Source organism: Xiphophorus couchianus, chromosome 8 (genome assembly GCF_001444195.1).
Source record: "Xiphophorus couchianus chromosome 8, X_couchianus-1.0, whole genome shotgun sequence".
NCBI lineage: Eukaryota > Metazoa > Chordata > Actinopteri > Cyprinodontiformes > Poeciliidae > Xiphophorus > Xiphophorus couchianus.
In genome coordinates, this window is record NC_040235.1 from 15132939 (window position 1) to 15159486 (window position 26548).

General features: G+C 37.3%; 1 protein-coding gene across 3 annotated transcripts in view; it reads left to right on the forward strand.

Annotated features, from left to right (window-relative positions):
- pdlim5b (PDZ and LIM domain 5b) overlaps positions 1–26548 on the forward strand; it is a 40378-nt gene that overhangs the window by 1787 nt on the left and 12043 nt on the right. For 2 of the 3 annotated variants that reach the window (XM_028025298.1, XM_028025299.1), the window contains exons 2-5: positions 4699–4804; positions 13556–13707; positions 22829–22862; positions 23826–24349. In XM_028025298.1, the coding sequence (XP_027881099.1) occupies positions 4706–4804; positions 13556–13707; positions 22829–22862; positions 23826–24349 (809 nt within the window). In that variant the 5' untranslated portion in view covers positions 4699–4705. Of the gene's footprint in view, positions 1–4698; positions 4805–13555; positions 13708–22828; positions 22863–23825; positions 24350–25943; positions 25967–26548 lie in introns of all 3 variants that reach the window. The other variant, XM_028025300.1, reaches the window with a different exon arrangement.

Consider the following 26548-nt stretch of genomic DNA (forward strand, 5'->3'; position numbering starts at 1 on the left):
TATCAGCATGCGTTATTTACTTTACAGTCAGACACTGGAGGAAAAAACATTTTTCAAACTATTTAAATGCTCTGCCTACCATTCAGCTCAGAGCCATTTAAATGTCTGAGCTAATATCTGGGAAAAGGGGATGAAATGGTTTGCAGTGGTGCCAACACGATAGGAACTTGACAGATAAGGCCCAAAAGGGGAATTCTCTTTCAGACTTGCAGATGTGTCGATATGAATGTTGCTGAAAAATTCTGATGCACATCTCGACTGTTTTTCATCTGTGTGAGAACACTGAGAGGTGTGTCTGCTCATGTCTATGCATGATATCATTAGGGATTGCAAAACAAGCAGGGGCATGAGATGGGCCTAATCTTTGTTCTTTCCTTATTAGGTAATGCTATTGATATGTGTGCATCTGTCATGACTGGAGTCGTGATTCAAATCTCACCACTTCAAAATGAGTCGATTCATTTGACTGTGAAAGTAAATATTACAAAATATGCAAGCCTGAACAGTTCAGAGTCATGTTTTCCCAAAGGGCTGTACATTAGGAATATGAACTCTAAGGCCTCAGAGCATTAGCTGTTTGTCAGCATTGGTGGTTCATGGGTCAGTCCTTAAATGAGAAGGTAAACAAAACATTTGACAATGTGAAGGATGGCTTCCAAGTTATTTTTTCTGAACTATGACTTCTTTACATTTCTCTTCATTTTGCTTAAAAAGGAAATCCCTGATATGTTGTGCAATCACACCTTAGATGGAAAAAGCCTCAGAAATAGCTCTGTAATTTGAGAAAGTGCTGAACTGATGGATTACTGCTTCTGTTTATATGCTTTTTTTTTTTATAAAGACTTGCTTATATATACATCTTATTTCTTGTACACCAAATTCCCCCATTTGTGGATCAGTATTCACAGAATTCTGTGTGGTAACGTGTCTCCAAAGTATTTGCAAAAAAATTGCATGGGCATAGATGTTTCTGGCTTTATGGCAGTTTTCAGCCAGCACTGCTTTAGTTTGTCTGCTGGATATATACCATAATATCTGAGTAATCTAAAAGACTTTCTTCAGATCCAGTGGTTTTTGGGTTATATCTTCTATTGCTTTCTATGTGGTTCTTTAAAATAACATATCTAAGTTAACTACAAGGCTTAAAAAACAAAACACAATCCTTTATTGTCACCAACTTTATTCTTCATTTAATGTACCTAGTACGTATTTTTGATTTAGCAATAGTTCACTGGTCTTTCCAGATCTGCCCATATCCATTATGTAACCAGCAACAAACACCTTCTCCATCTTTTTTTATTGAAATGCTTTCACTCCATGAAGGAAAGAGAGGCCTGGAAACAGTCTCTGGCATTTTAAATCAACTAGCATGTTTGGTACCTTCGTCTGCCTGCTCTCAATAATTTTTCATTCTACTTTAGTTCTCTTTTCTTTTTTGTCATTGTCATTTGTTTGATTTAAAATAAAAGGAAGTTCACCAACATTTCCCATGCTCCCCCCAAAATTAACTGCACTTCTGACATGAAGATTGTAAAACTATATGGTGATATTAGGATGAATTATATTTTAATGGGGAAAACTCAGTTTGTGGCCAGATAACAGTTGGGGAAACAATGCATGCTACCCTGTCACTTTCACATGTAGTTTTAATCCTTTCTTTCCCAATTTCTACTCCCTTTTACGTCTCCTTTCCTCATATCCACTTGTTCTCCTTCAGGCTTGAATGGAAGATTGTGTGAAAACAGGCTCCCTGATTTGCCATGCGTCTGGTACAACAAAACCAGGTGACGGGCTGCACCAGGTGGTGCTTTGTCCCAGAGGCAGCCTGACTGGCAGCTTCAAAAAGACATTCCTTTAGGATGATAAAACATTTTACTCATGAAATATTCACTGGGAAAGAAAGGCATGTCGTCTTATAACCCAGCTGTGTTTCTGGGGATTACATATGTAATTTCTTGAATAAAATGAAACATTAAATCACCTGTTCTAGCTCAAGAGACAACTTTTACTGACTGAAACAATTGATAAAAGAGAGAAGAGAGTTTCTTCTTCAAGTATTGTAAACATACCATAGACCACGAGGTGTTTGTTTTAGTTTTGGTGTCTGCATGCACCCTTCCTGTTTGGTAGGGGCAAAGGTAACATTTCCACATGACTGTTAAGTGACAGAAGTTGTGAAACAGACACACAAACACACACCTTCCTCTAAAAAAACAGTATTCTCCAAATCTGGTTTAACAGTTTCCTCACTTATCGCTTTAAATAAATTTTACAATATACCAAGCCTTCACATTTCACCACACTTGACCTCAGTCTTTCTTCCAGTAAGTATTTTAAAGCTTCAGTGTTTCAGGGGAAAAGGAATGAATAACAGGCAGGCATTAGACAGTGAAACTTAATGGTGGATGAAATATTTTTACGCTTGCATGCATCTTGCTGCCTTCCTGACGTTTTTAATTTCTAATTGAGGCATTTTTAATATATTTGCACATATATTTGAGAATAAGGAGCTACTGAGGTGTTTTTAGATTTATAGTAATTCTTGGAAAGCTTGCATAACTTTGAGTTGCCAGTGAAATCTGAGTTCTAACAAGTCCCTCGCTATTAAGGGTGTGTCTCGTCTTCACTTCTTTCTCGTGCAGGTCCAGCGCCACAACAGTGGTGTGAGGAATGACATCTTGTCTCTTTGCTCCTTGTGGTTAACAAAGGCAGGGGTTGGCTAAATATGAATGCATGGAAGACATTTTGTCTTGTCTCTTGAGCTCTAAAGCCGAGGTATGAGTTTGTGGACTCTGTGTAAAAAGGAAAGATGAAATTCAAGATGTTGCCCGCTTGACTGGAGTAATGATGCCTTTCCGTCACAGCTCATAATTTTCAGAATGCCTTATTTGCCTTGGTTTTGGTTGTTTTTTTACCCTCTATGTGTAATGTTGGCATGATTACGCTTGGTTTGAATTATGTTCAAAACAGTCGTGGTTCTTTATCCTTAATAAGCAGGTATACAAGTAGCTTCACTTGTTTTTCCCGTGAAGAAAGACTGCTTGTCTCATGCAGAACATCTAGTGACAGATTGCTGACATAATGTGCTCAACGAATGGCTTTAAAATGCTGATTGAGATGGTTTTCATTTTCTTTTTAAGATAAAAAAGATCACTGCTGGAACATGTTTTTTCCCTCAATTTGTATTAGATATTGCAAGTTATTTCAAGCCTTACATTCATTTAGCTGGATATTCAGTCAACATTATTTAATAATTTACACAAAGTGTTAGACATTCATCTTCTTTTTCCCCCCCCTTGCTGTCAATCTGTTGATTTCAAAATATAAGTAGGCCAAGAATCACTTTCACTCTTCATTCCGATAGTTTTCCTTGTTAAGCAACTAATACCTGCTCTGAAACGGCTGAGTCTGACATTTGAATCTTGTTGACAAAATATAAATAACAGGTTTAGTTTTCTTATATGTATTCTTGCTCTAAAATGGATTTAGTCATTATAATGCCTTGCAAAAGTATCCCCACCCTTTACTTTTGCCAAATTAAATCTGTAAACAAGGCATTTTAAAGGATTCAACTGGTAGGTCAGCAAAAAGTAGTGCATGATTGTGACGTGAAAGGAGACTGGTTTATGATTTCCAATTGTTTTTAAATGAAAAGGAGAAAAAAAAGGTAAGGCTTTACACTAATTGAATCCAAAATTCACCTGTCAAAAATTTGATGGCATTATAAAAATAGCTGTTCCATGAAGACTTCTGGGAAAACATAAGTGAACAAACACCATCATGGACACTGAGGAGCACAGGAGACAGACCTGGGATGACGTACTGGACAAGTTGGTTATAAATTTGAATCCCAAACTTGGGGACACATGCAACAAAGAACTGTAAGATCTGTTTTTTTGTATTTGAGAAAATTCACGTGCAAACCTGCTGAAGCATGGCTCTACTCGTAAACGGACAAGTTGGCCAAAGAGATCATTAAACAGAGAAGTTTGGTAACTGTGTAGGAGCTGCAACAATTAAAAAAAACAGTTGACAGAATAACCACTGGTTGTTAACTCCACGAATACACCATTTTTGGAGGAATGATGGGAGGAAAACTGTAGGAAAGCCCTCTTTAAAGTTCACCACAAGCCATGGCTGGTACATAGGAGACGCATGTAAGAAAGGCGTCTAACTGGAGGAGACCAAAAGAGACTTTATGACCTTTCACCAATGTGACAATGTGGCTGCTGATGCTGTTTTGTGTTCATCTATTTTGCCTTTTTGACTATACTAACCCACAACTAAGACAATGACTAAAGATGCAGCCAGATATATTGTGAAAGGTTTGCAATTGAATCTCAGCATATTAATTAATTAGACAAATTCCAGACAAGTTTGGTTATTAATGCTTAAAAATTTTGATCAGATTCTCTAAATCCATTCTGACTAAGCTTGCGCCAATTCTTAAAAAAAAAAAAAAAAAAAGGACTGGGTGTTCAAAGTTGGCTAAGGATTGACTCAGGTTAGATGGATACAAATGTGTGCTCCACTTATTTAGTGTTTTATTCATGGAAAATGTTGAAATCTGTGTTTTTGTTTTGGATCTTCTAAATTGATTAGGTTAATCACATTATATGTCAATGAAATGCATTGAAATTTGAAACTCTGTTATTCTAGATACAGGCCTAATAAAGTGATAAAAATGTGTGTTTCTAGGTACATCATGAGCAGCAGCTACAGTGTCTCCCTGGCCAGCCCTGCCCCGTGGGGCTTTAGACTGCAAGGAGGGAAGGACTTCTGCCTGCCCCTCACCATCTCACGGGTGAGTAGGGGATGGACACGCACACGCAAATGTACCCTTCACTTCATGACGGTCACCTCAAAGGAATGCAACCCATGCACGTTTTGCCATTTGCTTCCTCAGTTTCAAAAGGACCATTTGCCTCTTGTGTGGCTCTTGTTTCTGGATTTGGACAGCTCATTCAACAGTTTGTGGCCTGTTGCTCAAGGCTTTTACACTCCTCCTGTCTGCCTATTGTTGTCAAAATCACATTGCATAACAGGATCTAGACATAATCTGTCCATTTGGAAAATGAATCATAGATTAAGAAAATGGGTGTTAATGACTATTGTCATTTAGCCATTTGACTGAGGGATAAGCGACCTTTCCTCTTCTCTGGTATTTCTCCTGATTAGAGACACAGGAGACATGGTGTGCGCTGTGGAAGCACTTGAGTGTAACCCTAGAGAGCCACAGTGGTTCTGTAATAACTATTTGGGGACGTTATGCCACATAAATTCAAAGTGGACTAACCAGGACCTTTCAATCTGTGTTCTGGCAGCTGGATGGCTTTTTGTTGGCGTGAATATACACAATAACATAATTTATGATATTGGTTGAGGAGGACATTTCTCAAGCATTGTGTTACAGCATCTGCTACAGAAATTAAAAAGAAACCTTCCGTTTACATTAGCAGTTCAGCAAATACAACTGAAGTTGCCATTTAGTCCTACACCCGTACGGATTGTGCTTTGTGTACTTCTTCAGAAAGAGAGGGGAGTCACTCAGGTTTCGCCACTTCCTGTTATGAAACTCTAATCTGAGTGTCACGACCAAGGTCAGTTCCTCTGTTTATTTGTTGTTGGCAGGATTAGTTACGGAATGTCGTATCATGTGTGCAAAGAAATTATGCCTCTCATTTGATGATGTGTCCATTAGTGTTCAGACTCAGCCACTCGAAGAGAACAGAAAGGCCAATGTTTGTTTTCCACGCTATTTTTAAGTCTTGCTACGGTGATAATAATTGGTATGTAGGACATTATGTTGTCAGTGGAAATCTTGTCAATATGAAAGCAGCTGATGAATGAAGCGTGAAGCACGTCCTCATTTAGAAGCTTATCTGACAGCAGTTTCCTCAACAACACTAGTACAGTAGGAAAAAACAAGTGACAGGTGAGACTGTTAATGTCCAGACAATTACATGCAGTCATTAGTCTAAACATGATAGTCATTTTGTGTTTTTAAATATTTAAACATTGTTTTTTTTAAAATTCTTTGGTGAACAACTTAATAAAAATATTTAGAAGTAGAAGCCAAGCCAATTTTGTTTATGCAGTTTAAGAACCACACTCCTGACCAAAGTACTGAAGAAATATTTTATACTATTATAAACAATAAAACACAGATACAAAATACAGAAAAAAGATGCTATAAAGCAACTCTAACAAATAAAATTAGCTCAATTGTGGTGAGTCAAAAGTCTAAGGATAAAAATGTATTTTCAGAGGTTATCTAAAGAAAAACAGCAAAGATGCCTCTCTGACATTCACATGCAGGTGAAGTTACTCTTCTGATCCTATTGAACAGGAGAAGCAAAGTCATTGTAAAAGCTCAGAGAGGTAGGGCGGTGCAGGATTATTTAGAGATTGGAAAAACAAATAAAAGAATTTGTGAAAGAAGGGTGACAGGGTTCCAGGGCATTGTGCAACCCTGCTTAATTTGTGTAGTGTCTATAACAGGCTTCAGTTGAGGTTTGAAGTAAAGCATTGCACCACTTGTGATGTCTTATTACTAGTCTGTATTTTATTTCAAAAATCTCTAATGAATCTATCCTTGGTTTGTAATTTGGTGGTTGGTTTGTGTCTTGGCTGTGTGGTGGAATGATATATAATTTAATCTCATTTTAGACATGGTGAGCATTATTGGAAACGATCCATTAGAGTTGGTGGACAAGACACATTTACAAACATCTGCAAAAAGTTTAGCTGCTCCTTTAATCCCTTCATCCAGTTGGTGAGTTAGAAAACTGTGTTGACCTCAAGCTTGTTTCTGGGTTCATTAGAGACCTGCGATGTTAAATATACTTACCATGTTGAGGAGTATGCATCTGTTGACAACACATCAGAGCTTGAACTTATTTTGCTCCGATAAATGACGTTGCCATAGAGTAATGATATAATGACTTGATTTTACATATGCCTACCATATGCAAGTTATTCAACGATTATGAACAAAGTGTAAGGCTTTGGTAGGTTGCAGGATGACCACAGACAATTATTGGGATTTCCATATAGGGAATTTTGGGCTTTAGTACTTAAAATAACTCTTAATGACTGTAAGAGATGCAATAAAAGTAATTTCCACCAAAATGTTGTAGCACAGCTTTTACATTGTAGTCCAATACCACACGTATTAGACTACAATATTCAGACTGAAATTGTATTTGACGTTTTGTTAAATAACAAACTTGATTCAGTGCCGTTAATTGTTCAAACTAGGACCACCCAGTACCTCATGAATGATTTATGGAGCTAGGACTCAATTATATACTTTTGCGTGGGTGTGTCTCTGTATGTGTGTGGAGGGGTGCCGCTATTTGTTTTTCCTGCGACTCGTCCAGATCATTTAGAACAAGGCTGCTGCGCTTCTTTTCAGAGTTCCCTTTTGACTGTTTTCCAGAGCTGGAAAATATTCTCAAAATGCTTTTTATTCTCCCAAGTTGGAATACATATGCTAGGGGAGCAGCGCCGAATCTATTTCTTTGTCCGTTGGGCCGGTTTCTTTTTATTATCCCTTTATTTGCTGTTGTAAGGGCTTGTAATACTTTCTGAAAACAGACAGGCTAATTTTAGGTTGGTTTCTGCAGGAAGCTTTGTAGTAATGCACTGCTTTTAGTCACTATATTTTTAGTATGGCAAAGTTAATTCCACTCTATCTGAATAGGAATTAGGCCATAGAAATGAACCTGGTAGCCTACATTAAGGTTGGATGTAAATTTAATATACTTTTTTAAAAAAGTGTTAACTTTGATTATTTATATTTTTTAAGCTTTTTTAGACCAAACTCATCCCAAAGATATTCCAACATTTATTGGGACACTTGCCCTTTCTGGAAGTATTGTTAGTTTAATTTTGTTTGCAGCAGTCTTTTACTGCTCTCTTTGATCTGCCTTTAAACAGCCCATTCACTCACCAACCATTATTCTTCTCAGACATTTTTCTGAAACTCTTTTAAATCCAGCACACGAGACGGTGGCCAAAACTGCAGTTTAATTTCCTCTCCGCAGACTCGACAGACCTCTATAAACCACCATGAAATACTGCGGAAACTTACTCTAGGAAGCATTTTGTACTAGAAATGTTCTTGCTTACAGTAAAAAAAGTATTATATATGCTTAAAGTACCTGACATGTCTGTTTTATTAGAATTTTTTTTTGCTTCTTGACAGGTTGAGAACTGGTTCAAGGAAAAGGTTTAAAATTTGAATGCAATATAAAAACATTACCCCAAAAACATAGTTCTAGTTAAAATGACTTCCATTGAAGAAAATATTGCGACTCAAAACCTAATATCATCTTTGGCTTCTTGATTATGTTGGCTGTTTGGACCTGACCATAAGTGCTGGTTCAGAAACAAATAAAAGCAAGCTGTTAAAGGAAAAATAAAAACATACCCTGCATTTTCGGAAACCACACAGACAAGCTGTGGTCTGTGCTGCTTAGCTGGGAAGCAGCTTGTATTTTCCTTAACCATCAGTTGTGCAGGCTCCTGGAGATGCGTTCAGGTTCCATATGGATAGCTGTTCTCTGCAGTATGTGTTTGATCCCGGTATGATTGGTTTGTGTCTGCCTCAAGCTTTTAGGAGGGCATCTGCTTTCAGGCTCCCTTCTGCAATATGGCAGAGCTACAAAGAGTAGCTGTGGTGTCACTTTATTTTGATTTAGACAACTTTTTGGAGGAATTAAACTTTTCTATGATTTCTTCCATGTGACTAAAAAAAACCTGCATGCTGAAGCTCATGATCTGTTTTATGGGGAGAGCTTTGACTACAACTTTTGGCATTTTTCTGTGCCACTGTTAAAATATGGTTGGGCATGCATAGTAATGAATTTTTTAGAGGAAAGCATAACGCTTTGGAAGAACCTTGGGTATCGTTTGTGTTGTTCTTTTACTGTAGCAGAAAGCTGTTGTCGAATGTTTCACTTCAAACCGAACAGCATGGAGTTGGGATCCAGTTCTGCCTCTTTGCTCAAACTTTTCCATATCTTCTGGCTCAGGAAGCGAAACCAGCTGGCTCTTTTCTGGACCTGTCTATAAAGAGCGTTTAGTATTCGGGTCGGTACTTTGCTATGTGTTTTTGTTTGTGTTGTCATGGCAATTTGACTAAGGGGTCCTTTAAGGTTTTCCTGGCATCTCAGGTTTTCTAGCTGCCAGATTGATGTAGTAACAGACTGGGATCAAACCATGACAACAGTTTGTCTACCTCTGTTCATGTCCTTAATTGGGATGCTTGGCTTTGAGAAGATGAGCCTGTGCTATTTGAGCAACCTGTCCCCCGCTGTGTGCTACTGTTCAACATAAATACAAACCGACTACATGGAACTTCAACATTACTGATTTAGTAGCGTGATTCAATTTAAAACAATAAAAGGGAAATTAAATGTTGTTGTCACTATTATTATACAATTCCATTAAAGAGCTGCTGCAGGTGCTGATGGCTGGGGATGAAGATTCTCAGGGTTGTGTATAATATTCTTTGTTATAAAAAATCCTCCTACAACATTCTCCAGAGTCAGCCTCAGAATAGAACCAGCCATCTTTATGAGCTTGTTTTTAAATCACTGGCTAACAGATGATGTGAGAAGACTGTGTACTCTCCACAACATTTATAGAAGAACTGCAGCTTCTTGCTTAAATACTGAAGGACTTATGCTTCCCCTCGAAGTAAAGCATATACAGCAATCCTCTATATTTGCAACTTGCTACATGAGGCCTCAAAGTATTTTCAATTAAATGGGAGACTAATTTTAGACTCCAGTTAAACTCACGTTGGTCCGAATTGCTCTTTTAGAAGAGCGGTGGCTCTGGCAGCAACGGGTTATGCCAAAGAGTGAAGATCAGCCCACAATTCAGAAAACACCTATACATTCACTTCAAATCATCCTAAAGAAACTGCAAAATAACCTATTTTTGCACTGGAATTATAATACCATGAAACCATAAAACTGTAATATTTTTAGCTTATCATGCCGTCATAATTTCATACTGGCTCATGCCTAATTATGGTGTCTTGTTTTTGAGTGGCTTTAGATTAACTCAGAGCTACATTATCTGGCAGCATTGTGACATAGTGAGGTTCCGTGAGCCTTTCCTTGTTTGTGATGACATGGTCTTTAAACTCAAGACTTCTCCATATAAGGTTCTTTGTCTTACTCCATCCTTCACAGATGTGACATGCAGCTTACTAGCCTTCCAGCTCCCACCACAAGATACTTCCTGTAGCATGACGTCCCAGATGTGAAGCAATCCTCCTCCTTACTTCGTACTTTCACTGAAGGCAGGAAGTTACACGCTGAGAAGCAAGGGAGGTGGTTAGTGTATTCGTAGTGTTGAAGTGTGAAGCTAAAAGCACTGGACAAGCTAAGCTGTTCAGTAAAATATTGAAGGTAGATAGTAAATTTTCTTAAATTTGACTATGTTACACTGAAGCACATGTAGAACCAATGGAGTGCCGTTTTGTATTTTAGTCATCTTTTCATCTAGGATTAGATTACAGTTTTGGCATCTTGCTTGTATGTTTATTATTATTATTATTATTATTATTATTTCCTTTTGGACAATGTTGGTAAGATTTATCATAATTTCTCAGTTAGTTAGCTCGCATCTTACTGCATTTACAGTACCACAGTGAAAGAACCAGTCATTATTAGTGACTCCACAGCAGTAAATTCACCAATGTGGAGAAGGAAACCACGAAACGGCAGCCTCTCTATAATATGCCTGAAATCCCATTCATGTAAACGTAGCTGGACAGATACCCTTATTCATTTAAAAAGCATAACCATCAACCACTCCAGTAATTAAATTATATATTTACACACCCATTACATGGCCTTTTCCATTTTATGTTGCAAAGACCATTTTATGTTTTAATGGTGGATGTGAAATTATAGAACAAAACCAATAGATTTGGTAATCTATTTGGTAAACGCAGTGTTATTTCTCTCTTTGGAGAGCAGTGAATATCACTGTTTATTGCTTATCTGCTTTCCGTCATGAGTCTCACTCAGACCTCACTTGATTTATATTTATAGACTGCACATGCCAGAGATTCTTACTCAACATCTATTTGTTTTGTGTCCACATGAGAGCAACAGTGATTGAGTGGGGGGGAATTTGGGATGTACAAAGTACAGTTTGTTCACCACAAATTAAAGCATTAAATATTGTTGACAATGCATATGTTTGTCTGTGATTTATGTAAATGCTTAAGGAATTAAGAAATGGAGCCAAGAAGTATTTTTATCTGCTCTGTTCAAGCGTAGAAATGTGAGTGTGATGATTGCGTAGCATTCCAATTACTTTTCTCTTGTACCGTGGGGATTCAGAAGACTTTAAAGTCTGAGCTATAAATAAAAGAAGAGATTTTAAAAGTTGAGAAAATTAATTTTAAACACATTTTTCCAAATCAAAACGAGAGTCTGAGAATCTATTGGTACTTTTGTCCTTCATAGACATTGTTATGCATTAAAGGCCGAGGTAAGGTCATCTCTCTTCGGCAACTTTGTGCTGTCGTAAAGCCAATGCTTAGTGAATTTCGGAAACTCAACAAGGCATAACGCGTGAAAAACAAGTTGTAAAAATTATTATTAATCTGAGAATGTGGGTTGCTTGATTAAAAGTATCTATGTGTATGCTTGTAGGTAACTGTGACTGTGCGTCACACAAGTAATGAGCGAGTGATTTGGTTAAAGCAAAGAGCCTGTCTGCACACTGGGCTTTTGTGAGTGGTAGAACCGCACTATAGATGCCCTAGACGTTGGTATGCATACATCAGCCTCAGCTTTGGGTTCTAGACTTCCTGCTACCGATCAAGTAACAAGTGAGTGGAAGAAAGCACTTTTCAAGACTTAAAAAAAAAAAAAAAGTGGCAGTCTCTAGCACAGATGCTGTCACTTCCTCGTTCCTTCGTTCCCCTTCCCATTCTTTTCCTCTATTTTGTTAAGTTGAGAGTAAACACAATGGGACAATGGCTACATTTCAGAGTTGCCCAACCTGAATGCATTCTTTAGCAGTGAGGAAAGAGGATATATTTTTTTGTTGTTTCTCTGCCCTTATCAGTTTTGTTCATATAAATAGTTTCACTCAACTGTGTGGGGACAAGGATAACAGATTCAAGATAACAGATACTAGAACTTATCATAGATTTTGTCATTCACTTCAATATCTGAAATCAGAGTTCTCTGAACAGGCACAATAACCAAAAACTCTGCTTTCCACTGAACTTTGAAGAGTTCATTTAGTTGTCTTGTCACATTGAATTACATTCTACCATCATGTTGAAGAATGACATAAAGTTATGGAGGTAATAAAGACCACATAAGATAATGAGTACACAGAGTCCTTTTGGCAGCCAGCATAGGTGTGCAGGATTTGAGTGTGTTAAGAGAGTGCTGACTGATTGATGAGGTGCTTGTATATAATGACAGATCAGTCATCACACCTGAAAGGGTGTTGTCCAGTCGTAACGATTTTATGACGTTATTACCATGTGTGAAATGCAAGTCTCAGCATGGGGGAAATTGATGGAAGATCTGCTGAGACTTCAGTCTTAACTCTCGCTTCTGTGTGCAAGACTCCGTTTAAGACCCTGTTGAAGCTTTCATAATGAAAACCGTCAGGTGATACTTTGTCAACTTCTGGATTTTTATGGAACCCATAGTAAAAAGTTATGCTCTGCTCGCTTTTCATTTGCTTTGGCAAATCTTCAAGATGTCAGAAGTGTTTACAGATGGTGTGTGCACTTCTTTTAACACATAGTTTTTAATATTGTAAAAATTATATCATTTTGATTTTTGAAAGGTGCTTTAGAAATAAAACTCTCTTACTTATCTACCTTTGCCTTTACCCTCAACCTGATTCAAGAACGGCTTTGTCAGTTGATCGTATTAAATTTAAATTCTTTACAGACTATTATAATTACAATTTTCCATGCCTGCATGCAAATACAATTACCACAAAAATATTCATGTGCGATCACATAAAAACATATCAAGTTAGAAAAACAGTTGAACTCAGAGAGATTAAACTTTCAGCACCCAAACTAAACAATGAGCTGGAACTGGCTTCAGTCCAGACTGAATATTCTTTACATTATAGTCAAGAAGTGTCAAATGAAAGCTGTAAGCTTTCAAACCATGGGGCTTCAATAAGATTTATTTTGTAATGTGTTTATGTGACATTTTGTGGGGGGTGTTTTATGTACAGATTGTTATAGTGGAAATCCAGTCTTATTTAATAAATGTTGTGTAGAGAATAAGATTCCTATCTCATCAGATACGACAGGAAAGGGAAAAGAGATCGTAATGATTAGTGGGCTCAAGACATAAATAAACAAAATGTGGTTACATAACTTTAATTCCTCAAAGGTGTTTCTAGGAATGAAAATGAAAGTACTTAATTTGAAATGGTGCGTGGAATTGAAGAAACAACAACTTCTTGCTAAAGAACTTTTGAGACCCACTATGTTTTCCTAACGCTGGACTTGCATTTTATGCTTTTTGTTTCACTGCAGCTGACTGATGGGGGCAAGGCAGTTAAAGCCGGGATGAACATTGGAGATATCATCCTTTCTATTAATGGGATTTCCTCAGAAGGCATGAATCACCTGGAGGCTCAGAACAAGATTAAAGCCTGCACAGGCAACCTCAGCCTCACTCTACAAAGGTAACAGTTGCACATAAAATACACTTTTTTTTACAAGTTTGATTTTTAGACTGTTTTCCTTCTCAGTTTATTTTGCTTGTGTGTATTGTAGTGGTAAAGCCAAGAGATGCTAATACACAGAATAAATTACAGATTTAGGGTGAAATGGACAGGCTGTCAATGAAAGCTTTTAGAAACAATCAGGATAAGAGCCAGACCTAACAAAGATAACATCCATGGAGTATATCACAAGACATTAATATTACAGTGAAAATGTGACAAAAAGATGTCACATTGAAGTAAAAAAATAACTTCTCTATTTTATACATATAAAAACATAAATGAATTTGCTTGTCCAAAAGATATCTTTGAAGGAGTGGAATAGTTATTTGATGCAGATCTGGTCTAAGCCATTTGCTGACAATGGCTCTGTTCCTTGATCTCCTTCTCCAAGCACATCACATTCTGTACCCTTCTGACTTGGTCAACTGACTGCTTCTCCAGCAGCTGGCTGTGCAGCTCTTGTGTCATTGAGGGTTATCACCATCGCAATTGAAAATATAACAAAAAACAAATAAACCTTTCCTCATTGATTTTCCAACCAAATATAAACATACTGTCTTTACAGCAAACAAGGCACTGCCAAAATGAGAGTAACCAATGTCGGTATAAGAAAAAAACTACAAAAATGCATTTATATAGGGAAAAGACTGTATTAGAAATCTAAATGTTTATTTAAAAAATTCTTTACCTGGTCAAATAATTTTTTTGTTAGTATTTGAAAGCTACCCACCAGGAAATACCACAGCAAAAGCTTTTGCTTTTCCTGTGGTATTGTGGTATTCTGGTTTTGCTTTTCCTGTCTTAGGGTTCAGAGGAGTAAGCTTGTTGGTCATGTACATCGTTTGAGCATCATGTCATCTACTTGGTAATTACAGAAAATCTCTGCAAAGGCTTTTAAACTGGATTTATGCTCATGCATGATTGGAAAGCTAAACGTTACCCATGAGAGTTGGAAGAGTTCCCATTGCACCATTAACTTAAATTGTAAAAAAACATATTTCATGCAAATTTACTTTGAGGTTCAGCTCCATTTTGGTCTTCTGAAGGTCGTTTCCAAAGTGGGCGTTTGTGAAGCCACAATGTTATGTATATGAATGTTACATGCTACACAGAGAGAACATGAAGTACTTAATCTTAATTCTAGGTTATTACAATCTGTAACTAATTGTCTCCACATGTCGTTCCATGCTTAGCATATTGCAAAGACATTCGATGCTGCTTCTCTGTTCTCTTGTTACCCAAAAATAAAATATTAAAAGATCTTAAGCCTTATTGAATGCAAACTTTAGGTCTTGAAGCTCATTGATGCTTCAGAGACTATTATACATATTATTCAGAGAAAGCAGCACATGAGGACTGATCTGTTTTATTGTTGTTTTTAAGGCAAGACTGTAAAAAGGTTTCTGCCACTTTGCAGATCTGTTTTTTATGTTTTTATTTTCTGAAATTTGTATATTTTTAAGGCAAAAAAGCAATACTTGGCTCCTAGGCTCTATATTGTAAAGCAATTATCCAAGCAACTGGGCTTCATTGCTACCAGAACCCAAAAACTTAAGTAGAACCTGTCTCACAACATGTTCAAGTTGGTTTGGAAAACCTTTTTTTCTTAAATATCATTTTGAAGTTTGTTATTGTATTTAGTCAGGCTATGTTTGTTGGATGTAAATATTTGTTTGCTTTGAAGCATCCAAGTTTGACAGCACAGTAGAAAAGGTGAAGAAGCTCTAAGATGGTCTGTTAAATGCATTTAACAGGGAAGCAGCATAATGCTGCTGATGATGATGTGGTCTGCTGTTATTCGAGTTTAAGTTAAGTAATCATTGAGGTGGCTATATTTGAAATGAGCGAAAAGTATCTCTTGTGTTAGACAGAGACAAATGCAGCCAAAGCACGCACATTCTCCTAGCTGTAAAACATGTTGACAGCTAAACTCAAGTCTGCTTTGCCCATCCTGTCATTTCATCACCACATCAAAGGAAAAAGGAGCCTCTTTGCTTTAATCGTGGGAAAACCGTCTGAAAGTAGCCCTGTCCCACAGCTGTGTATGATCTGCTGTGTGTTGCTGATGCACGATGAAACATCAAACAATTCTGGTCTCATGGAGCAAATAAACTACAGCTAAATTACACCCGAAACAACAAAGGTCTTGTTGTTACAAGTGGTGTGTAATTGTGGTGCGTGTTTATGGTTCGTTACATTTTATTTTGTGTTTAGAATAAATCAAGATGGTTATAAAAATAGTTTCAAAATTGTATAACCTAAATAAACAAATGCTAATATTGTCTTCTAAAACTCCTCAGCCCCAGAAAACAGAGTGGGGCACAACTGGTAAAAAAAAACAAAAACATTTCCCTCTGATCAACAGTTAATCCTTTCTTCTCTCTGTGAGCAATTTATGGTTTCGATGATCCCTGATAAGGCTGCTGACATTACAACTGCAGAGTAAGAGTGTTGGGAGATGATTAATGGGACAGTTTCGCCCAGTTATGTCACTTTGTCATAGTTTACATTCCCCAAGCACTTTCTTAAAAAGCCACTTTAGAATCCAAACCATCTGGAGGAGGAGTGCAAAACATCTGACTAAAGAGAAACACTCTTAGATTAATATTTATTTAAAGGAGACTGCTGGGACTTGATGTTTAAATCACCTCACACTTTATTGTTTTCTTTGGATATGTATTAATTTCTCTAGTTAAAATTAGATTTCATAGTGTATGCATGCCATATAAAATCCTGCATACACTGTGGCTTTAAACATGCACAATACTGAACATTTTTGAATTGTAACAATGTTATACAGTATTTTTTTTGTTTCACTAACTTGCAAATAAGTGTCCAACTAAAATGCATATGGAAATCTCAGAGATCCCAGAACAGCTCGGTCTGTTTAACGAATTTTTCTGAGTCAAGCAGGGGTAAACATGTTTTCATCAGAGAGGAAATAAACTGAGGAAGTCCACTGCTTGTCCTGCTGTAATTCCATTATTCCATGAAGCGGGTAGATTATAGTAAATTACATGTTGAGCCTGAACAAGCAGAAGTGGTCGAAATCCCAGCAAAATGTGCCAGAATGATAATATCTTGCTCCATATACTTGCTGTAGTGTGAAATGACATTTGGCATTGCTGCTCTGTGTATGGAAATTAGAACCAGGAAGGATAATGCAGTGTTTAATTTGGCTGTTTGACCATTGGAGCAAGCATGTTTGTTCAGAAAGAGGTCCAACCCGTAGCATTACTACCAGTAATGCTGAACAATTTATTCGTACAAACTTATGACCTTTTATCAGTTCGATTATTAAAAACCTCCTGCATTTTGCCTTTTTATTAGATGCATCCACAAAAACATAATAACCAAAGGGCACCTAATTTTTGTGGGCACTGTGCATTAACAAATGATATTTCATCATCTGTTCAGAAATGGAGAAATCACAGGTAAAAATTTACTTTGTTGTGAGTTAGTAGAAAATTAAGTTCTACTCCCTTTATCCCAAAATGCATGGAGTATTCAAAAGCGGAGACTTATTAATAACCTTGGCAGACCTGAAAGGGTAAAATGCATTGAAAATGAGTGCTTCCTGTTAAGACTCTTATTATAGATGTCTTTTTATGTGTCATCATTGCATAAAACAAAAGTGAGTCAGTAGGTTTGGAATGCAAAAACTATATGGAATACAAAAAAAAAAATTTTTAACAAATACAACTAGAAACAACATAATTGAGAGACTTTCAGCGAGAAATATTTGAACTTCAACTCACTGCTTTAAAAAAACATTTAGCTGTTTTCAAAAATTTAATTTCTGTAAAAACCTACATCAAAACTTTTTGCCAAAACAACTTTCAAGTGCTTTTAGTGAACATCTTGAGAACATGTTCTCCTAGTTTCTGTGTACACTTTGTGTTCATTTAGCAGAACTGACTGACTTCTTGAGGTTTCAAACTTCCATTTAATTCTGGTCGTTGCTATGAGCAGCAGTTTCCAGTTTATGGGCACGTTTTATTCTAAAATCAAGAAAATCTTGTTGTTTAGCCACTAGTCAGTCACCAGATGGCTGTGGGAAGCAGGGTTAGGAAAGTATGATAATTGTTTATTTATTGTCTTTGAAACACACAGCAGAGTGCAATGAAACGCTGTGTCCATCAGGCAGTGGCTGGTTTCTTCTTGATCCAAAACCTCAAAGATGATGGATTAGAAAGGGTGAGCCTCACGGTTGAACCGCATGCATTTATCTCCCGTACATATTATTTTCATTATTGTTTTTGAATGTTTCAGATTCTTCCATCTAAAAATAAATCAGAGCTAGTCAGTGGAAACAACATAATTTAACATTTCTGTCTTTTTTTTTTTTTCCGATTTCACATTTTTAAACCCGCTTTACTTGATCTCAAACCTTCAGCTCCTGAAAAGTTCTGGATTTTATCTGCATGCATTCTCATATATATCCAATAAGCTACAGTTTACAGGGTGAAGTAGAGGCCACCATTCGGAGCCCCACAGACTGCCGACCGCCTTAGCCAGATGTATAGTGGCAGCTGAAAGTAAAGCAACAATAAAAACAATGGGGGGGCTTCAGGCATTATTTGAACAGATATGAGACTCTGCAGCTTAAGACAAAAGTACATGACAGGAGTTATCGTGCTCACAGGCACAATGAAATGGCATACAGTGAACTCCTACTGTCAGGATAATGCCTGGGACTGCTGATACGAAAGGCACAGTGCTTCTGTTTGATATGTTTACACAATCACTAAACATGCAGACAGGATGAAAACTGTGTTTGTGATGTATCCAGGCAACCGACAGCAACAGAAAGCAGCGCTGTTGCATACTGCTCAGTGTTTACTGTGGCGTAACATAGCATGTTTCTGTCATCGCTGGCATGCCGAGGGTTGATTGAAGGTTTTTAGCACTTCTTTAAAACATTTAGAGAGTGTGCTTGACTTGACTGGTGATGGTTCAAAATAAAAATGAATAAAAATATTACACATGTTAAACGAATTGCCAGTTGCAATTATTTAAAATATTAGACAAGTTTTCCTATTACTGATAAAAATAAAATATTATATTGTTCGTCACAGTTGTTATGTTGAATACTAAAAGCCGGCCCAAATGAATATTGTCACATTATTTAGTTCCAAATTGAAAATAAGTTTTGTATATATAAATTCCCTTCAATGTGTTAACTGATAAAATTAGAGCAAAATCTTCATTCAATTCTAGTTTTAAAACAGATTTGCCTTAAAGACATGTTTGAATTTTTGAAGACATGCAGTAATTTTTTTAAAGCCTACTTGTACCTTGATGCTAGTTACCATGCCGTGCTATTTTGGAGAGAGTTTTTCACACCAACAAGAGCAAACAAAAAATGTAGTAGGCACCTTGTGCATGAATTGGATGCGATAAAGAAATGCATATTTATTGGAGAAGCCAGATTTTAAGGCAAGGCAAGTTCATTTGGATAGCATGTTTTATTAACAGAGTATTGAAGGTGCTTTACATGATTAGAAAGAACCAGCAAGCAATAAATATCACATTTTCTCAAAAACAACATTGTAATGAAAACTAGAATTAATTTGTGTTCCAGTTGTCTTTAATCAGAGCCATCTCTAAGTAAATGGGGTTTAGCCTTGATTTAAATGAACTGTTTCAGCTGTTTTGCCATTTTCTGGAAGTTTGTTCCTGATTAGTGGAGCACACAAACTGAATGCTGCTTTTTTTGTTTGGATCTGTTTCTGGGGATGCAGCAACAACTTTAATCAAAAGACACAAGTCTTTTGGAAGGTTGCAGATTTTTAATGTAGTTTGATGCAAAGCCATTGAGTGATTATAAACTAATCTGGTTTTTTAAAGTCTATTCTCTGAGCTTCAGGAAGCTAGTGTAAGGACTTTAGAACTAGGGTGATGTATTTTATTTTCCTAGTTTTCGTGATAATGTGAGCAGCAGCTGCTGTTTGACTTTTTAGGCAAACATGTGAGGACATTGTTGCAGTAATCAATGCAACTAGATATAAACACATGGGTGAGGTCCTCTCGATATTAGTTCTTTAATCCTAGAAATGTTCTTCAGGTGATAGGTCAACTTTTTTAAAGAGAACACTCTTGGTCCACAGTGGTTTGGAATAAATAACAATTGCTTGGATTCTTCTATAGACATGTTTTCCTGCATATTTCATAACCCTGTCAAGCTCTAAGCCTCAATCTGCTCCAGTTTAAATATAGTAAACAAAACTGTAACCAGAGATCATGGCACAAGACGGAGACAGATGCCTGGAGTCACAGGATTATCATGGGTCATTTAATTACGTTTATCGAGCTGTTTTTTTCACAATCTAAAATGTTTGCTACTAAAACTCTTCGAAATTAAAGAAAATCTAGAGGCTCCTCGTATATGCGCAATTTCACTTTTGGAAAAAAAAGAATGCAAGTTAATCCACAAGCCTGTACTGAGAAAGTTGTCAATTAGACCCTCCATCATTCAGCCAACTGCCATATGCCAGACTGTTTCTCTTAGCCCTCAAAGAGACACAGGCAAGATGGAAATGCGTCAGTGTGCTCTGCCCTCAGGCTTTACTGCTCTTGTTAACCTCCTTATTCTTGGCAGCCGCAGCTGCGTGTCAGGGTGTGTACACAAAGAAACACCATGAGATGCATCGTCTTTTTTTTCAACCAGTGCACTCTCTTACATTTACCTGTACCAGACAAATATTTATTAGCTTTTCTTGTAAAAGAATTTAGAAAAAGTGAAGCATTCTTACAGATTGAGACTTGTTCTCTGACTAAACAATTTCCACACCGGGGGCCAGATTACTCAACTCATTAAACTTATTCCGAAATACCTTAGATGTTAACAGATGAAAGCAGCCTTTTACTTCGGGGAAGCGTGAAGCTGATCTTAATGAATGTAAACCAAACAAAGTAACGTGTTGCTCAATAACTGCTCACTATAAAGGCATTAAAAATGCAATGAACCTTTTTGGTTTAGTAGTGTAAAAAAATTATATGCATTTTTTTACACTACTAAACCGAAATTTATATAAATTGTTTTACAGTGTCTTGTAAAAACACTAAACGTAACTTGAGGTTTTACATGACAGACCAACTCAAAATAGCACAAAATGTAATTGAAGGAAAATAATATAGGGTTGTCAAAGCTCGTTGCATATAAGGAAGCAAACCTTATCAGCCCCAGCTGACAAGCCGAGCAAGGAGAGCATTATGCAAAGAGTCTCCACGTTATCTCTGGAAGAGCTGCAGAGATCCATAACTCAGATGGAAGAATCTGTTAACAGGACAACTCTTAGGCATGCACTCCCCATTTGGCAAAAAGAAAGCCATTGTTTGAAAGAGAACCTTTAAAGTTCTAGAATGGGGGGAAAAAAACTTGTGGAAGAAGTTACTTTGTTCATTTGAGACCAAAATTGAACTTTTTGCCCTAACTTGGCAAAATAGTGTGTGGCAAAATAACACTGCATTTCAACCTGGAAACAATATCTCCTCTGTGATTTCTTAGAATGGCCTAGTCAAAGCCCAGGCCTAAATCTAAGGGCAAATTTATGCCAAGACTTGAACAATGATGGTCACGGATGCTCACCGTCCAGGAAGAGCCTCACTATATCGCAGAGCTTGATCTGCACTGCATGAAATCACATTTTAGTCACTTAATTCTCTGGTGCTGGTAGAGACAAATATTCAAAGGTGCTAAAGCTTTATATTCAGCAAAAGTTGGTTCAAAAAAGTATGTACTCAGAGAGGATGCTTTGAAATGAGCAGCTCCATTAGGTATTGTGAAGGATAATGTATTAACTGAGGTCTGAAAGGGAATTGCTGAACTACGTGGTTGCCATTTAAAAATGAATGTTCAACATGTGTTGTCTTTCTGACGGCACTACAATAGCAGGTTTGGTTACACAAAGTGCAGGACTCCCACAGGTCTGAATTAAACTGATGTTCAGGCCACCACCCTGTTGGGTGTTTGTTCAGTTTGCTCTGGGAATAGACAGACACAGAGAATCTGCCCAGCTGCCCCTTTCTGGGACCCTGATAGCAGATACATAGTGCCTTATTATTATAGACAGGGTTCTGTTGAAAACAGTCTGTGCTGTCTGATCTTTAGACCTCTGACTGTTTTCCCTGGCGAGGCAATGTGTTGCTCCATAAGCAATTACAATAATACGCTGGTGCAGCTCATTGGAAAATAAGCAGGCTGGATATTAACTGTTAAGTGGAAAATTGTAAGTGGAAGCATGGCCGCAGATGACGTTTGATTCTGCAGGGTGGGGCTGTTTAACAACCTGGTACCAGGCTCTGTTAATGCGCTTCAGCTCAGTTGGAAAGGAAATGTGTGAGTTTGTTGTCTGTTGTCCTGATAGACAGGAAGGGAGGCAGGAGACATACCACAGTTCCTGGTCCAGGACCAGCCTCTCTACCTCATGTCTGTTTTTTCGCTTTTGTTCCCTCTTGTTTCTTTTTTTGGTTTTCTACATAGGGGAAAAAAGGGCTACATTATCTGGAGTTCAGACCAAATATTGTAAAATATTATTACAACCTGTCATCATTCAAAGTAGCCAACATTTTAAGTGCTTTAAACTGCTGATTCCAACTTATTTTTAACATAAAACAGAATGGGTTATGCATTAACAGGAAACAGTCCAAAACATTAATAGAATAGTAACACTGCACACTTATCAAAAATAAATCAAAAGTGGGTTGAAAAGTTTGTTGTATTGTCTTCAGTTTCCAGAACATCTCCAGAGTGAGATAAAAACGAAGAAGAGACGAGCAGACCACCCTAAACCTCCTTCACGGTTTTAAAATGTAGCAGCTGCTTCAGCTGTTGTGCAAATCAAATGCATACTGGACCTTTTAATGATCACAGGACTTAGCACAATGTTTATGTATGTTTGCTTGAATTTGTGCCTATTTGACTATATTTTCTTTTCCCCTCTGCAAACCAGCCTTTAAAATAAGTCGGGCAAAGTAAAAAAAAAAAAAACTTTAATACTTTTCCAAACACTTTACATTTAACAACTCTATGCCTTTCATGTGGAGTGATTCATATTTTTATTTTTTGTCTTTTCAGAGCCTCCGCTGTCTCGAAAGAGGAATCGCACAAGGTAAGGGAAACGTTCATTTAGCTCTCCATCAGAGTTGAATAACTCGTATTATAAAACATTATGTGGAAAAAATTTGATTGCTTTGCATGTACACATTGCCTTGCAAAAGTATTCACACCCTTTGAATTTTTTTTTGTCACTTTACAACTACAGATACCAATGTACATAACTAGAATAGATGTGATTGATTAAGACAAATTATTTCATAATTGCAAAGACATTAAAAAATGGTTTTCAAAATATTTACGCCCCAAAAAACCTGAAAAGTTTGAAGATTATATATATAAATTCACTCTATATAGAGTTAATGCTTTGGAGAACCAGCTTTAACTGCAAAAACTGCTACATGCTCTACCAAAAATAAAAGTTTTCCCCTTTTCTTTTTACAAAATAACTCAAGCTCAGTCAGACTGGATGAAGAGCCTTTGTGGACATCAGTTTTCAAGTCTTACTATGGATTCTTAATTTGGTTCAGGGTTCACCCTGATCTCAAGTGTTTTGCATCCTTCGTCCAGTTTCCTTGTGGTATTGCCCTGTTATAACTTTATCCCCTCATTAACTCTGACTAGCTTCCCAATTCCTGCTGAAGTACAGCACCTTCAGAACATGATGATACCATCCATTACCATTTCTCATCAGGTGTCATATTAAAGCGGGCTGAATGTATGCCACACTTTTCAGATTGGATGCAATTCACATCAGAGTTTTGTTGTACTTTGTGGGACAGTCTAATAAAAACCATCAGTTTGTGGTTATAAAGTGGCAAAATTAGTAAAAAGAGGTATGAATAATTTTGCAAGGCACTGCTTGAATTAGCTTGAATGGCAGAGATGTAACTTGATTCGTCCACCAGTGTGAGAGCACAGTTCATTTTTATAATGTTTGTGCTGTGAGTTCTGGCTTCAGTGCATGGGATTTTTGTGGATTTGCTTTTTGTGCATGTTTGTCTTCACCTTCATCCAGGAAGAGCCTCAGGAAATCATTAAGCCTGTGCCGATCACTCACCCTGCGCCGAGCACCACATACACCAAGCCACCAAGCCAGCCCACTCCTTTGTACAACAAGACAGCTCGGCCATTTGGGGGCGGCAGCAGTGGGGTTACTGCCTCTTCCTCCCCAACTGCTCCAAAAGTTGCCTCTATTCCTTCCGAATCATCAGCTTTCACCCCAGCCGCTCCATCTCAGCCTCCACAGCCTCCCTTTGCATTAAAGTCAAGCATCCCCGTTTCAGATTCGGCCGTAGTAAACTCTGCCCCCAAAATCAGCCCCGGCCGTTCTGCCTTCACCTCCCCCTCGGCCTCATCCGCTTCATCTAACTCCTCATCTTCACCCAGAGTGACAGCCCCCCCTTCCCAACCTAATGTCCCGCAGCCCTCCGTCTATAACACACCTATCAACCTGTACTCCAACGCCAATGCTTGTGAAGTTGCTATTGGACAAAGGCGAGGCATTTTGGAGAGCCAGGGTCTGTCAGAGCATGTAAATGGGTAGGTTCAAGGTTTTCATGTTTTATTTCTGTTTCACATCTTTCTTAAAAAATAAGTGATCCATTTAAAGCTACTGTTCGCATTAGTCAGCAGGCCTGGTATTTTTGTAGCTCAAGACTTGGTGTAATTGGGCATTTTTGTGGTTTCCCCGACTGAAAAATTCATTAAAGCCAATATAACTCTTTCTGATCTCCACCATATGAAACTCTGTACTCCATTACACTTCACCCCAAAATATTTATCTAATTTAAAAAGTAAACAGTGAAACCACACATCATAATTTATATGCACTTGATTACAAGAAAATAAAATAAAAAGTCTTGGCATAGGTTGAAGTCACACTCTTTGTATTTGCTTTTAATCATCTCAATCCTAGCAAGAGACAGAGTGGCTTGTTTCAGTTCTACCATTGTTGGAGGAAGTTTTCTGAGTGGATTGTGAACCGTTTGGTGGCATAGTTTCCATTACTATGTCACAGTCAGATGAAACAGGAAGATATGTCCTATTTGCTTTACTACTTCCTCTCATGCTTATGTAGATTCTCAGTCATTCATGACATGAAAGCCATAGGTGCTAGATTTGCCTTCAATTGAAGCACTTCATCTTATTTTCTCACAGTTTCCCACCCCCTCTTTGCACAAGATTTAATGGAGCCAACAGTAGAAAGCAAAGGGTCAATGTTATGATATTTAGCTAAATTAAGTTTTGGATGTAAACCACAGCTGCAGCTTTACTGTGGGCACACTTTGGTTTTTAGCTGCATGAACCAAAAAAGGGAACTGGCAACAACATTAAAGATTTTTTTTATTGTGTTTGGAGCAAAGAGTCAGATTGTGACAAAATTAAGTAATAAAACAGAAGATCTATTATTTATCTTCATATTTAATTGTCAACTGTTTTTGTGTGTTTTTTTTAATATTGTTAAACAGGCATTAGATATTTATGTTATAACCTTGACTAAAATATTACAGTTTCTCTATATCAAGGCTTCAGTAATTTTAAACAGGAGTGTATGTGGTTTATTTGGCTTTGCTCTTCAAGTTTCCACACATGACTGTTTCTAATCTCTGAAAATATTTCTAAAGGCACACGTTTGTCTTTGTCATATTTCAGCAACCACACAGGCAGTGTCCTCAAAGAGATAGAATAATTATTAGAAGGACTTTACAGTTTACAATAGAAAGACCTTGTTATTATATCAAATTGATGCATAATGTCAACACCAAGAGTTTAGCAAAGCTTAGGAGGACTGGATGTCGTCGGGAACCTTTTGGCTCACTAACTTTCACTTCGCTGAGCTAAAGCGAGTTAAAATGTACAAATGTTAAAAATAAAAGATCAAACTGAAACAGTTTCAAAGTCTGAGTCTAATAAAATTTAGTACTTTTGTTTCTTCAGCTTTGTCAGTTATACTTTTGCTTAAACAGCTACTTTTTCACCTTTTTAGATGTGGAGTCTGGTTTTTGTCTTTGTGTCCTAACTTGCATGCTTGCTTTTTCTGATTTGTTTTGCTTGATGTACATTCTCTCAAATTTATTCCTCTTCATTCTTTGCTTTAATTCTTTTCCATGCACTATTTTTTTTCCCCCCACAGGATGAGGACGAGACAAACACCAAGTTAGTGCTATGATTGATAACGTGGTTGCTGCAGTAGCTTGTGATTACAGCCTCCACATCTTTCTGGGTTATGATTATATTAAAGCATGCTTACATCTCACAAACCTCATCTGCTGACATGAGAACCTTACTTTAAAGTAAAAACAACCCAGTAAATATTCATCATCTAAAACCTCTACGGACACTAATTGGTGGAACAGCCTTAGATCTTTATTTATGCACTTAGGAGCATCTGTGTTTGGCATTTGCTTCTGCACCTGATTGGCTTAGCTGCAACCACTATGAGTTTATTGAGGGCTGGTGTTGCATCTGTATATTTGCATTAGACTAAGGATAATACAACATGTCTTTTTGATTGCATTTATGTTTTACTTAAACACAAACAGAGGAAAGGGGTCCACATGTTTTGATCTCTTGATGATAAACATGCTCACAGTTTGAAAGAGCCGCTGGATAATATACAGTGCATTATTGTATAAAAGTAAAAGATCATATTTAAAATTGAAAGCCCATTACTGCCACCTGGTGGTGCAGCACTGACTCACATTTACTGATTATTGTAAGATTTTCCCTTTCAGTTTT